The sequence below is a fragment of the Anser brachyrhynchus genome (assembly GCF_964034855.1).
Source record: "Anser brachyrhynchus genome assembly, chromosome: 6".
Classification (NCBI taxonomy): Eukaryota; Metazoa; Chordata; class Aves; order Anseriformes; family Anatidae; genus Anser; species Anser brachyrhynchus.
Genome location: NC_137700.1, coordinates 23374924 through 23389212, shown reverse-complemented (window position 1 = coordinate 23389212; position 14289 = coordinate 23374924). Strand labels below are relative to the sequence as shown.

The window sequence follows — 14289 nt, the reverse complement described above, 5'->3', positions numbered from 1 at the left end:
CTTTGGACAAACACACACAAAAAAATTAACATTCTAAATAAAAACTGTCTTATATGTAATATGTATATACATACAGCTTTGTTTTTACTGTTATTCAGCAGCATACTACACACTAAACACATCACAGACATTTCTCTATTAATACATAAGCACGTATCTTACAGAGACTATTTCACAGTGCTTCTGAAACAAGTGGCACCGACTCTGTATTTTACATGGTTCTTCTGGAATTTAAGAGTGCACTGGCACAAAGAACAACCTTGTGAAAATCCATTAGTCAATAATTAGACTACCTGCTGAGAGAAAGCAGGGCCAAACCTCACTCACTGATCAGAGACAGGAATTTTGCAGCAAGAATTCTGAGTGGCTGGTTCTACATTGGGAACACACACTCAGAATTTGCTCAAAGCGGTTTAGAAACAAAACTAATTTATATATTAAATAATTGTAATCAAAAAAGAAATCTCATGCAAGGCACCTGCAATACCTATGGGTTTTAAGATGGAAACCATCAAACATAGTTGTCCTTTTTTTATGTGGATGTGTGTCTATATGTATAAACACACAAACTTTTTCCATCTAGAGATGGAAATAATTTCAAGCAAGCACGTAGGAAATAAAAAAACCCACTCTGAGCAAAAAATAAGCAACAGGCAGATAGTGGTACCCAAAAACAAACCTATTCCTGACTCATCAGATCAGACAACAGATAATGCCACACTGGTTGGCAGAATTACATAGAGATGTACTAGTTTGGTCAGAACTGCACTTCTCAAAGCACACCCTGATTCTTGATCAACAGACTTGGGACCTTACAAGTCCGGTTCCTTTAAAAATTTCTCAGCTAGAAACACCATCTCCTTTTCTGGTCTAAATATGAATACATTTCATTTTTGGCATATGTTTGTATTTGTTTCAGAAGTATTACTCTCTTGTCATACACACAAGGCTCCTTTTGATGAACCCCCAAGGACTTAAAGAGCAGAAGTGAGGTGTGAAGTTATGGAACTGCTAAATCACTGTAGCACAAGTCTGAAGCCTTTCGGAGGGATCTGCAAGGACAGTTTATTCTCTTGCAGTACAGACTGTCCGCTTAATCTCCTAGGAGACCAAAAAGGGAAGCCTGATAAAGTGAATAATCTCTGTTAAAGAAGCAGCAAAGCTTAATGAACATGAATGTACAAGAAATAAATTCTTGCACTTTGAAGACACCCAAAGCAACCATTGCATGCAAAGTTACACAGATGTTACTTCTCGCAGCAGATATAAGTGAAAGGAAGAATTTATTTAGAAGCCCCTAAAATAGGAAACTACTCAGAATCAAAGACTTGCAGCATCTCCTATGTTAACCATATCCAGTAACGTTCCTGTGAAGAGAAGAGACAAAGGAGTCCCAAAAGAACTGTTTGAAAAATACCAATTAGTAACAGCTTGTTGAAGATGCTCTCCAAGATTTGGGATCACAGGCAAACCCTGCAGGATTTTCTGCAAAGACTGAATGAGGAACTGGTGAAATGGGTGCACTGCGATGGTTCAGACGAAAAGTCAGAAAGCAACCTTAGGAAATATCAAGCTGTAGAGTCTCGAGCTTTTTTGAGGAGAGTGCAGGTACTCCATGGATAAGGTTACTAACACTGGAGAGCACTGCATGGAGAACAGCTCTGACTCCTTTCTCCAAGCTCCCAGACATTTCAAGAAAAACTCCATAGCACATAAGGGAAAAAAAAAAAAAAACAAAAAAAAAACCATGGCAAAGTAGAAGACAATTTCCAGCATGGAAGTACTTTAGAAACTACACAAGCCCTGGACAGAAAGCCAGCATCTGGCATTGAAGAGCTTTCAACGTTTGGTTTTGCATTTGATGCTAGAACATTCAAGCTGAAAACTGAATTACTACGGTGTTTCACATTTTCAGCATAGAAAGGAGACCTTCCCTTTGAAATTAATTCACTTCCAAAGATTTTAAAAGACAACCATTCTGCTGCTTCTAATAAAAGTTAGTCCCGAGTCACCAATGTGATCATCTAAGGTAACTAATTTGGCAACAACAAAAAAAATAAAATATGTAGTTCCCTAGAACAGCTTATGCAGAGGAGCTGTAAATGGGGCTGTCACAAACAACATTTTTGGATGGGATTGACAGCGAAGGGATCCAAGCACCTCCACAACAGAAAGCATAAATTAATGCAAGCACATGTTCTGGACATTATATTAGAAGTATGTCCTTTTCACTCATGCCTTTTCTCTTACCCAAAAAATTGCCCAAGCAGATCTTAAGATACTTTTTTTCTGGCTTCTACATGCTTAGTAAGGTTTCAGAACACTGCCATTCAACGTAATTAGTACAAATGAGGAGAAAAGATGACTTACAAATGAAAACCTGAGTTCCTCTACATTCAGACATTAAAGCAGCCAATTGCATTTTGGTCACGTTCTAAACACCCTCTTTAAAACTAGAAGGATGTTATAAAATAAATAATAAAAAAGTCAAGTCCTTGTTAAGGACGTAGTATTTATTACCTGGGGCATTCATACTGACAAAACAGGAACATCAGTTTCCACTCCCCAAGAGCCTCATCAAAAGGAGCCCCTAAAAGTTTCCCCACAGGTTCTGGTAGATCTGCAAAGTATCTAAGAACCACATCATCTCAAAGAATCATCGAATGGGATTTTACTTTATTTTTTTTAGAGCAACTGAAGGTATGGTCCAGAACTCCAAAAAGCTGTACATGTACAGTGACATTAGCTTAATAGTGTTCTCCATTTTTATTCTCAGTGAGGCTTTTGCATAAAAAAAATAGACTTCCCTAACCTTCATAGCTCTATTTTACAGTAGGTTTGCCAATTGAATTGAACAGAAACCTCTATACAAGCCATTCTGCAACAATTTTTGAAATAGTAGACTTCTCATTGCTGTATTAGGTCTTGGTCTAGTTAATTGTCAGGAACACATTTATTATTTTTTTTGAAAGCATAAGGAATATACTTAGTTTCTTCAATAATTCAAATGCTATTTGACATCATTCCTCACTCCCAACTCTCCTAAATTATTATTCATCATTCTATCTTCATCCATAAACTGCGAAATTTAAAGAGAATACACATATTAGACAGTGAAAACATACCTCTGCAGTTAAATTTGGCGGTGTCGTAATGTCTTTCAGCACATCTAAAAAGAAAAATAAGACAGGAGTTCAAGACAAGTTTCTGAAGCACTCCTAACATGTCACACCTTGGAACATACAGATAAACATAATGGAAAATTATATATACACATCATCATTAAGATTTAAACCTACAGCTGGAGACTACATACAGAAAAAAAATATTTTATTGCAGATTTATTAAATTGCTCAATAAAACATCAGTTATTTTACTGAAATGCAATTACTTACCCTATGGTAATTGTGGTCCGTCAGTGTGACTCTCAATGGAGACACTCACGCAAGTAATGCAACACGCTATTATTTTTACCACTGTAGCATTAACTATTCCAGCCACTCGAGCAGCTTTATTGCTCCCACATAAGCACATATGGACAAGATGGCTGTGACCTTCATGAACCAATTGACTGCTCTCAAAGTATGTGTCAAGATGCATCCGCAACAACACAGATGCCAGGGGTCATGGGAGTCACAAGGACATTTTTAAGACCCTTACCTAGTGCAACCCAAGCAAAGCACTCTTCTTTCAATTACAGAACTGTGACACAAACACCACAGGTAACTGAAAGCACCACTGAATATTACAATACAGACCGCTATTATCAAACAGATGGTGACACTGCTCTCCAACTTGGCATTTGTTCTTGAAATTAGGTCAACTGAAAAAAAGGCCAGTAAGCCAGTTTCCCCCTCACAGACCCTGGAAACAAGCACATTTCTGAAGACTCTGGAGTTGCACCAATGTCTGTTTTACTACTCCACAGAAGATCCACTCTAGCTAGCTATCAGCAAAGCAAACCACACAATGTTAGTCATACAGAATGACTTGCCTAGGGATAAGCAGAACTGATCAGATATACAGAATCCAGCCAAAACGGCATGCCATAAGGAAATGAGCTATATCAGGCGTTGGGGCTAAGGGGAAAGAAGATAAGAATAGGACGCCCTTCTGTAATCTTCCTTGGAGTTGCTCTCTGTAGGAAAAGTGCTGTGCTCCTATGTTACACAAGTAAAAATACAGTTCAGAAAGGAAAATGAGAACAACTCTTCCTCAAAATAACAGGACTCTAGGTTAAACATGATGCTGGGGATCATTTCAGTAGACAAAACACATCTAGGTCTTCTGTTCTGGTTAAAACCTGGACTCTTCATAGTGTTCAAATAACCCTACCAGTTTCAGGATGGGTATGAACTTATCTTTCTTTCACAGGTATGCTATGACTGCCACCTTTGGAGCTGTATAGGGCTTACTTGACACCTTCAGACACACAGACTTTTAGGCTCTGACCTTTATGACTGTTCCACCTAACCAAAGCCTTGCAGACCCTGCATTGAGCTTTGTCCACAAGACTCATACACCAGGGACAGAAGCAGATCTGCTGGGGTTGCTAGTGCACTCAATGCTTTCCATTTTTTCTGAATTCTAGAGCTTTCCTGGCTCTAGCCTTTGCTAGGGAAAAGTCCGGCAGTTTCCATAGCTCTGAACACACTGCTGACACCTTCTCTGGGCCAAGCGTCATGGAGCAGGTTGAGCTACCAGGTGGGTCTCAAAAGAACATTATCTGCACTTGAGCTTTCAAGAAGAAAGGTTAGACGCTGGAAGTACACCCAAGATGTAGTCACCACACCTGGAGCAGCCATCAGCCATGCTGGGCAAAGGACTGTTACGAGTTAGTCAGCATCTGAACTTTGGAAGTTGAGCCTGCTAGGAAGCAAAGTAGTTAATACAAAGCATCTTATCCAACTGCACTCTTCAAGAAAGTTTCCTTCTTCCTTCTAAAGAAACACCCTGTTCAAAGTGGTACTATGGGACAAAACTCTTCAAGACAAAAAAAAATCCACACATGGGCAAAAAAAGCTTTCAAATTGTTAAGTTTGAGAGAGTAGCAAGTAGAATACCATAAGGGATAGAAAATAGTTTTGTTGATACCAAGGATAGAAACTGAGCACAGAACATAGCCATGTCACTCTCTATGCCCTCATATGGGAGCTGTACACAACACAGGGCAGATGCTGAACTCCAGACACGGCTGTACAAAACATACTCCTGCTCCCCTGCATGGAACTCGTGCATATCGACATTAGAGATCCCACTGGCATACCCTTTGGGATGTTCCCATTGCTTAGCATTTTAAGAGCATTTGGTTTTTAGACACAGTTAGACCTGTAGTGCAGTCAGATCTCCCGATGAAACCTGAAGATTCTGGGGGGATTTTGGAAGGAGTCAGTCATCAGGGTTTTGTAATCCTATGAGCAGAACTCTGACAGCACATTTAAAGCAACTCCAATGCAAAGTACTGCCAGATGGGCACCTTCCTGGTCACAGCCACGATCCTGTTGCTGACGGGACCACAGGACACAGAAAAGACATGTCAATGGCCAACCCCACACGCACAGAGACATACAAAGTAAGCAGAGAAAATCCACGTTGCTCATTACAGTGCTTTCAAGTATCTACCTTTATCGAAGATACTTAAGAAGGTGGAGAAGTGGAGATGACAATAGGGGAAAGAATAATTTGGTGGCATGTGAAGATTGAAGATGAAAGTGAATGAACATGTTAAAACAAGGAAGAACACAGTATAAATAGCAAAGGGTTAAAGGCACAATCAAGAAAAAACAAATAAGAAACAAAATGAAATCTACTGCTCAAACATTCACTGGGAAGCTGAAAGCCAAGATGTGAGCATAAGGCAAAACTCACATCATTTAAGCATCAGTTCAGAAAAATCTTTCTAAATCCTTAAGAAAACTGCTCAATATACACATCACTATCAATTTTATGTAACTGCTACCTTAAGGGAACTCAAATCCTGTGCCAGTGCTTGAAATCCTTCTGGATATAGTCATATAGCTCCCCTGAACTCCTACTTCCTTCTTTTAAAGAGATACAACGGGCCAATTACTTACAAAGGATCAGATTAATCCAAGGAGATGCTGTTCTCTGAAATACCCGAAGGCTGTGATTTCTTCCTACTGCATGACCAAACACTCCAGCAATTCACCCAATGGCATTTATTTACTTAATATGTGTACAGATTTTGCACCCGTAAAGACATAGATAACCTGGCCTCTCTAGCCAGAGACAAAGTTTAAAAGCTATGCAGCAGTAACTTGAGTCTCCACTTCCAAGTGATCCATTTTTTCAGGATAAAGAAAACATCCTTTTAAAGTGTAATGCATTGCCTGGATACTACTATTGTAAGCCATTACGACTGTGCTTTATTATTTTATTTTAAATAAATATGCTTCTAAATATCTGCATTTTTTCCACTAATAATTCCTCAACTCAGATTTTTGGGAAAAAATGGGGGGGTAGGAAAACCAGGACCTGTCCTTCAGCATCTGTTGACATGACAAAATCATTCATTCAAATGAAATTAGGCTAAATTAGCATATAAAGATTATCAAGGGACAAAAAAGAAAGCATTTCTGTTTTGTAACAAGAACAGCTTTTAGCATAACTGACTTTTCTGATGAAAACGTTACACTTCTAAAGCTGAGAAACCATCACGCTACTGATTGCTGTGGTAATTTAGTCAAAATAATGAACAGGGACAGTGAAGAATACATCCAGAACCTTGGTACCAATACAGTTCGATACCTCCAAAAAATACAAACTATACAGGAAAGTATTCATTTGGCAACTTCTTCACTGCAGACATTAATATACTAACAGAAAGCCTGCTGTGAATTACTTTTCACTTTTTAATCACACGGTACAAGCTCTAGATGGGCTGGGTGCCAAGTCATTTAAAAGCGTTCGAGTAATATGAATACACACCAGCATTTCATTTAACCTCACTCAGCTTTGCTAAATGAAGTAACAGTGCTCTCAATCAAGCTTAATTGTTTTAAGAAATGTGCAAAACATCTCTAATTCTGCTTCAGTACAGCAGCAAGCCACTTTCACTCATAAGCTATTTTTAGAACCCATTATTTTGGAAAATGTATCTATATGAGCATACTTACAGATTGTATATCTTGTAATGGTTTTTATGCTTTGAATCCAAAAACCTTAAATAGGGGGGAAAAAAAAGGCATGTATTAATATACATTTCAATAATGATGGTCTTAATTTACAGCATCATTAAAACAACATCCATCACGTGCAGCTCCGCATTCCACATTCCAGCTGGCCCTGTGGTACCTCCAAGCAGGGCAGGCAGCATGTTGCAAACCTCCCTTGTACAAATAATCCATCAGTATGAGTGAGACTACTTGTGCAACTGAGGGACCCAGAGCTGACACGCAACTGAAGCATTTATCGTATGCACCAATTTGCGCTGACTTAGAAGATATTCACACATCAATATATTAAACTGGGGAAGTGTCGTTCATTTTTAAAACAGAAAGTACCGACTGTGAAGAATCTGTACACAGTTACTTCCAATATGATCATCTATGCAAACTATTTTGCTACAATGGTGTTTCCAATGAAAAAAAGCAGTCAAAGTGACTTCTGTAATCCCGTTCAAACAGCCAGAATCATTTATTTTTAAAACCTGTTTTTTAAGATGGCCATCATTCGCCACTGAAATCTGAAGACCATGCCCAGTGACAGTCCGGGTTCAGAAAGGAGAAAGCCCATTCTAGTTTTTTTTCACACTTGCGCTCATTTCATTTTCACGCTAACTTTGTAATGAAAACTTCCCCTACAAGCCTCAGAGAGCTAAACTGCAAACGTGATTCATCAAAATTGCCATGATTATATATGATGTGTCACCTGGCAGTGTTCAAGAAGAAATAACATACAAATGTTTACACTTAACATCATCAACAGTGTGTATCTGCACATCAGCCAGAAGGAATTTAATTAGCCATGACAGAACATGCTGTTCAAATTGAAAGAAACACTAGCTGCTAAAATCCTGGAAAGCTCAAGCAAAAACAAGCTCTGGTTATCAGTCATAATATTCCAGAAGAACCTAGAAGAACTTTGTGGTTAAACTGATGCGTTAAAACGAGAACAGATGTGCATGCTCTTTGGGCAGCACTGAGTATGGGACTCCAATTTCATCGGCACAAGTATTTAGTAACTGCTGCTGGTGCCCCTGTTGGCAGACTTGGGGAGATTCAGGAAGACCTGGACCCGACAGCTCATTCCAGAGGGCCCCACCGGTTTGAAACATGCTGGACAACGACAAGAGCGGACTCCGCTTCCGCCAGTAACATCCACAGGACTAAGCGTAAGCGTCCATGCAAGTGTCTAACTATTAAATTCCAGCCACAGTACTTCAAAGTGTAAGGAGCCAGCCAGCAGCCTGAGCCCTACTTCTCATACAGCATTATCATTAAATTTGTCAGGACACCAGCTGTCCAGAAAAAGCCCACTGGCATATCCCTCGTGGCTCAATACCAATTGCTCCGGAGCTCAAACACATTGAATTTCGACATAAAAACTTACTGAAAAAAAAAATACTCCAGGCATAACACTACTTTAGCATCCAACTCCCTACACCTACTTCATTTATCCCTCCGTATCTTAATATGTTTCATCACACTTTTAGGCTGTCACTAGTCCTTTTCATCAGAGTGTTTATGGATTAATAGTTGATAGTAACTTCCTTTCAAAAGTCTGACTTACCCATTTTATTTATACACTTAACCAATACAATTTTCCTTTATGTAGGAACCACTGAAATCAACGCTGTGAACACAAGAGGACCTTCAAAGACTACTACCTATTGTTATAATTTGGATTATGCCTATGTCATTAGTTCCTAACCCAGCCTTTGGCTCTACCCGAAACCTTCCAAAGGTGGAGCCCACCGGGGAACCTTTGTGTCACGCAGCAGGTGCAGTACCCAGATCAGCTCAACGAAAAGGTGGCTCTGACAGCTAGTGAAAGAAGTTGGCTAGACAGTGTGAGTTTGTGGGACTGCCCTCAACCATCCCAAAGGACAGGGAAAGCCTGGTTTGCATGTAATGCGTCTGCACTACTGCAAACCGTGTATTAGACGCCACGGCTTCACGCATCTCGACAATTCTCGTGGAGACGTATGCTCTGCAGGAGCATTTACAAACTGCGACACGGAACCTCACCGACATGACCCACTCGTTACTGCTGCCTGACAGAATAAGGTCACTGCTGCAAGCATGGTCAAAGCCAGACTGACGTTTTCAGTGCTACTCGTGGATGGTGAGCTTTGCCGTAACAGTTAAATATGCAAAAATGAAACCCTCTCAAACTCATCTGCATCTAACTGCAGCTGCTCGGCAAAGCTGCTGTCTCCAGATGACTTATTCTCAGCTGAGGGCTACGGTTCCTCCAAGTGTGAGAACCAAGGCACTTATTTCAGCACAAAGCTGGACGCAAACAACCACCAGTGAAATTCAAGCGTCACTAATTCTGCCTGGCAACTATCCTGAGAAACTTTGTGGCACCTCAAACCTGAGCACAGCACCTTCTTCCCCAGGTTCAGCTACTTCCAACTTCACTGCCCAACCATGTCCCTTGCATCATCCCCCGTTCCCAAAATTCAAGCCTCTTGGAAAGCTACTTAAGTTATTGGCTCAAACGCCAATGTTCTCAAAAGCAGCAAGAGTGGCTTTAAAAAAAAAATCAGAATTCAGGATGCTGAATTGACTAATATTTGGCTCTTTTGCACAGGTATTTAGCTTTTAAAGGAATTTCTAATGCTGCATTCTCCAGGTGGGATTTTAAGCACGCAAATTACAATGACGCTCCTAAATCACTAAGCACATCCTGGGGCTTTAGGCAGCCTGGTCTAGTGGGAGGCTTCTCTGCCCATGGCAGGGGGCTGGAACTAGATGTGCTTGAAGGTCCCTTTCAACCCAAACCGTTCTGTGCTTCTGTGATCCCCCCCAGATGCTAAAAGATCCCCCCAGCAGCTAAGAACAGGTAATATGTTAAAAACAAAAACCTTTTTACAAAATGTACTATAAGCATCACCAGCAATCATGAATTTTAGCTAGTTTGTCTCCTCTTCCATTCAGCCACGTTTAAAAAGCCTTTATCCAGAGCCACCTATAATTTACTGCTGTAAATCAAAATTTACTTATCAAGCACCTCATTTATCACTTGGAGAAAGGCTATGGGCAAACATACCCCGAAATGCCATCAGTTATTTGAGCAAACTCTCATTACTGCAAACAGAGGCATGGATTCACATCTTTCTAAAATAAAATAACCTCCTTTTACATCAACACAATTTGCTGTGTTCAACTTTTCACATGAAAAAGCAGATTTGAGATCAACCCAGAACAGCAGCCTGGACTAAAATTCTTGAAAAAACTACTCTCAGCATTTATAACATTTCTATGAGTCAGTTCACACATCCTTTCCTGAGCAGAATATATATGAGTGCAGAAAAGGATACTTAAGATTTACAAGAGTAACTTATAAAGAAGAAAAATAGAGCCTTACCTTACTACATCATCAATATTGTTCCGGTACACTCCTTCAAGCCTCTCTGCAGGAAAACCCATAGCAATTATGTTTGGATAAATATCTGAATATGTGAGTTAGGGAAACATTTGTAAAATATGTACAATTTCTGCAATAATATTAAATGAACATCTCTAAATATTTATATGCTCCTGTAAGAAAGTCAGAGCAATAGCTTAGACCAACTTCCATATGCGAATAATTCAACATTATATTGACAGCAATAATGGGTCTCTTCCAAAAACACAAAATTGAAAAATGGCCAGGAAAAAAAAATCAGTATAGAAAATTTCCAATATACAGTATTTTGTCCACATCCAATACAACAAGTCTCCTTACAATTCACATACATAACTGATTATAAGTCTTTACCATCGGATAGCCGCTGTTAACACTGAATAGAAAAGTAATCCATTAGAAAAGCAGAATCAAGTAATCCTCTTCTGTCATACATCATCTCACTAAAATTGTATATATGCTATGTGCCGTTCTCTCTCTACAGTTTGAGTGGTATATTTAATCCACTGGGAAACTATTTTAATAGTCGTGTGACTAAATTGCAAGAAGTTCCAAATTAAATGCCATGTTAACGTCCCCAGTGATCCCAAAATAGGTATAGCATTCAAAACAAACAAAAAAGTGCATTTCATACATGTAAACCCTGGCAACAGTACATTTTGTCACTTTCCACGATTTCTACGTAACAGGCCACTTACAGCAGCTGCTAAGGTGGCTCTGAATGCCTTAACGCGAGATACTGCAAGAGATGGGAATGTACCAAATCCCAGAAGGATTACAGATATTGTTTATTAAATAATAATAATAAAAAAAAATACACTTCTGGCAAAAAAAATGTAGTTTCTTATGCTGAACTACCTGTAACCCGCCTTCCAAAAGCAATACAACCCGAGATAAAGAGCTCAGGAAAAGTACCTTTTGGCAAGAAAAAAAACCTACAATTAAATAAGGCCAAATTAAAAAAAAAAAATTTACATCCATAGCAAACATGGTAAAGAACCCTATATAATTTACCAGAAAACAATTAGTATTTATTCTCCTGGTGATGTAATGATGTATGTATTGTTGTGGGTTTTTTTAAACACAACTCAAGAAATGAAAATACTCTTGAGTTTTAAACATCAGAAGAGATAATGCAGTGAAGAGCCTTCACTGACAAGCAAAAGAGAAATGAAACCAACAGCTCAAAAACAGACCGTGCCCTACCACATTAACATACTCCTCCTCAGACTAATTTTAGAAGGAATAAGAACAAAGAACGATATGTTTTAGGTTGACCCTGCTTTAAAGAAGGGGGCTGGAACAGGTGATTTCCAAAGGTTCGTTTCAACCTGAATTATTCCACAACTGAAAGAATGATTTTTATGGTTAAAATACCAGCAATATTAACAAGCCTCCGAAGAATAAGCAGCAGAATGGAAGACACTGTAGCTTCCAAGATACTAATATTCCAGCTACCTGTACCCAAAGAAAAGCTTGAAATAGGATACGAACTGCTTTACTTTGTCCTTGCAGAGCTCCCACAAGCCTTATAAAGCAGCATAGACTAAGATCTGCACAGCTTGTTAACTAGAAGACTTAATTTTGTACATGTTTTTTTTGCAAGTGTTTTGAAGAATACATAGAAACAATGTTTTCTACTCTCAAAAAAGAATCTAGCATTTACTGTGTGGTAATCCAAGTATTAAGACATCTGTCTACTTGGACTATTCAAGATTATTTATGCAGGCAATAATTAGAAAAAAATGAAAGCTGCTGAAGAATCCAAATAAATATCTGTAGTAGTTTCAAATACAGACACTGAAAGGGGGTTACATGTGGTTTCCAATTTATTCTGTATTTCCCCAAACCTTAAAAAAGCTTATCTTGAGGAAAAAAAAACCAATGATTAAGTTGCTTAGCATTCAGAGCTTGTGATAACTTCAGATACTATCAAATCACATAAATCTTAAACTTTGAACTTCACTCTGAACGTATTTTACTCTGCAAGCAGTCCACACCTCTTTGTTAAAGTAGCAAAAGGCGCTATATAATTAGCAATCTATTTGCTGTTTTATCAGTTACTACTTGGCATAAGCATAAGAAACTGGTTATAAATCATGTACACCTGCTCCATGCCTATCCCTTAACAGCAAATTACCTGACTTTCAGCTAGCACACCCAATCACTCCCTCCTCATTCCTGATTTCAAGAGCACACATCTACCTACTGCCAGCTCTGCCCTTTTTGCTCAAAAGCTCTCCATGTGCATCCTGCTCTGAGCAACAGGGCTACATAAATTACCCTTAAAAAAAAATGCAGTATATTAATCTGTTTTCTGCAGCACTTCTCCATAGAGGACAAGCATTTATGCTTGCAACAGGGTTAAAATACATTTTGACGCACCCCATCAAAACCTAAAGTTCTGCATCCAAACAAAACTGTTTCAACTACAGTACCACCCGTGCCACAGGTGCCCAGGATTCCCAGAATCACCACGCAAGTTGCTCAAATTCCTGTTTACAACTGCGAGTTTTAGTACATGGTTTCCTCACGCATTTCAGCCTGTGGTTTTCATTCAGTAGCTTTTCTGCTGCCGTGTTTTCACCTCTGAAAGGCTAAGAAAGGAGATGCTTTCCAGGACTCCCAGCTGGTGCATGACAGGAAGAAGGCAGCCTGATGCCAGGCAAAAGGAACGCAACATTTTCTCATCAGTATCTCCAGTTCACAGGCCCACAGGTGTCCTAATAAAGTCTCAAACACACCAGCAGACAGAGATAAAAGCTTCTGAATAACCAGTGTGGTCTCACACTTTCAGAGCACAACCCCCTCATGGCTCTGGCGTCTCACGTGGCTCCTCAGGGTGCTACACATGCAGTACACGCACAGCGCGTGCACATTTCTTCTTTTAAATAGGAGTAAACCAACAGATTGAATGCTTAAGCTTAACCGTGCCTCAGAACGAGGTGCATATATAAATCCAGATATAGTCCTGCAAAAGATGTTCCCGAAAATGCCAAGAGTAAAGCAAATGGAAAAAGACTTCAAAAGGAGAAGAAAAAAAAATGAGTTTAAATCAATTTACTGATGCCAATTCAATAAACACGTTGTGCGCTCTGAGGTTTTGGAACCTGACAGCACAAAAACTGAAGTGTTATTGAAAAACAAATATCCGACAGCGAGCCTGGTGGGGGTTCTGTTTTTAGGAAAACATGATTGTTTTTAAACAGGCAAGCCAATTTCTCCTCCACCTAAATATAAGCGTCCTGAAGTACCTTACTTATTATCTCCAAGTATCAGACTGGAATGCAACCCGCACGCCACTGCTGACTCACTCTGCTGTCTGCAGCAGATCTGGCGTTAAGGACAGCGGCCGCAGCAAGCAAACGCCGTGCTTCCACGGCGCGCCTGACAGCCTGCAGGGCTCGTCTGCGCTGAGCAGAAGCAAGCGGTACCTAACAAAGGCTTTCCTGCCGCCAGGGAAGATCCTTTCACGTCTTCTGAACATGCGCCTCTCTTACAAGCATGCTGAAGAAGGGCACTGCTCCGAAAACCTTCTGTTGGCTCACACAGCCGAAGAATGACTTTTGCTCGGTGATGTAAGAACAGAGCGGAAGCGCTGTTACCGTCTACGCAGATGATCTAAGTCTATGAGCAGAAATAGCAGTTTCATCACTTAATTGAAAAAGCTGCCATATAAACTAAGTTGTTCCACCC

At 39.7% G+C, this 14289-nt stretch overlaps 1 protein-coding gene across 1 annotated transcript in view; it reads right to left on the bottom strand.

The window, feature by feature from the left end:
• Positions 1 to 14289, bottom strand: part of PTEN (phosphatase and tensin homolog) — a 49229-nt gene that overhangs the window by 22954 nt on the left and 11986 nt on the right. The window contains exons 2-4 of the mRNA XM_080598496.1: positions 10555 to 10639; positions 7137 to 7181; positions 3126 to 3169 (exon numbers count right to left, since the gene is read on the bottom strand). Of these exons, the coding sequence (XP_080454622.1) occupies positions 3126 to 3169; positions 7137 to 7181; positions 10555 to 10639 (174 nt within the window). The remainder of the gene's footprint in view (positions 1 to 3125; positions 3170 to 7136; positions 7182 to 10554; positions 10640 to 14289) is intronic.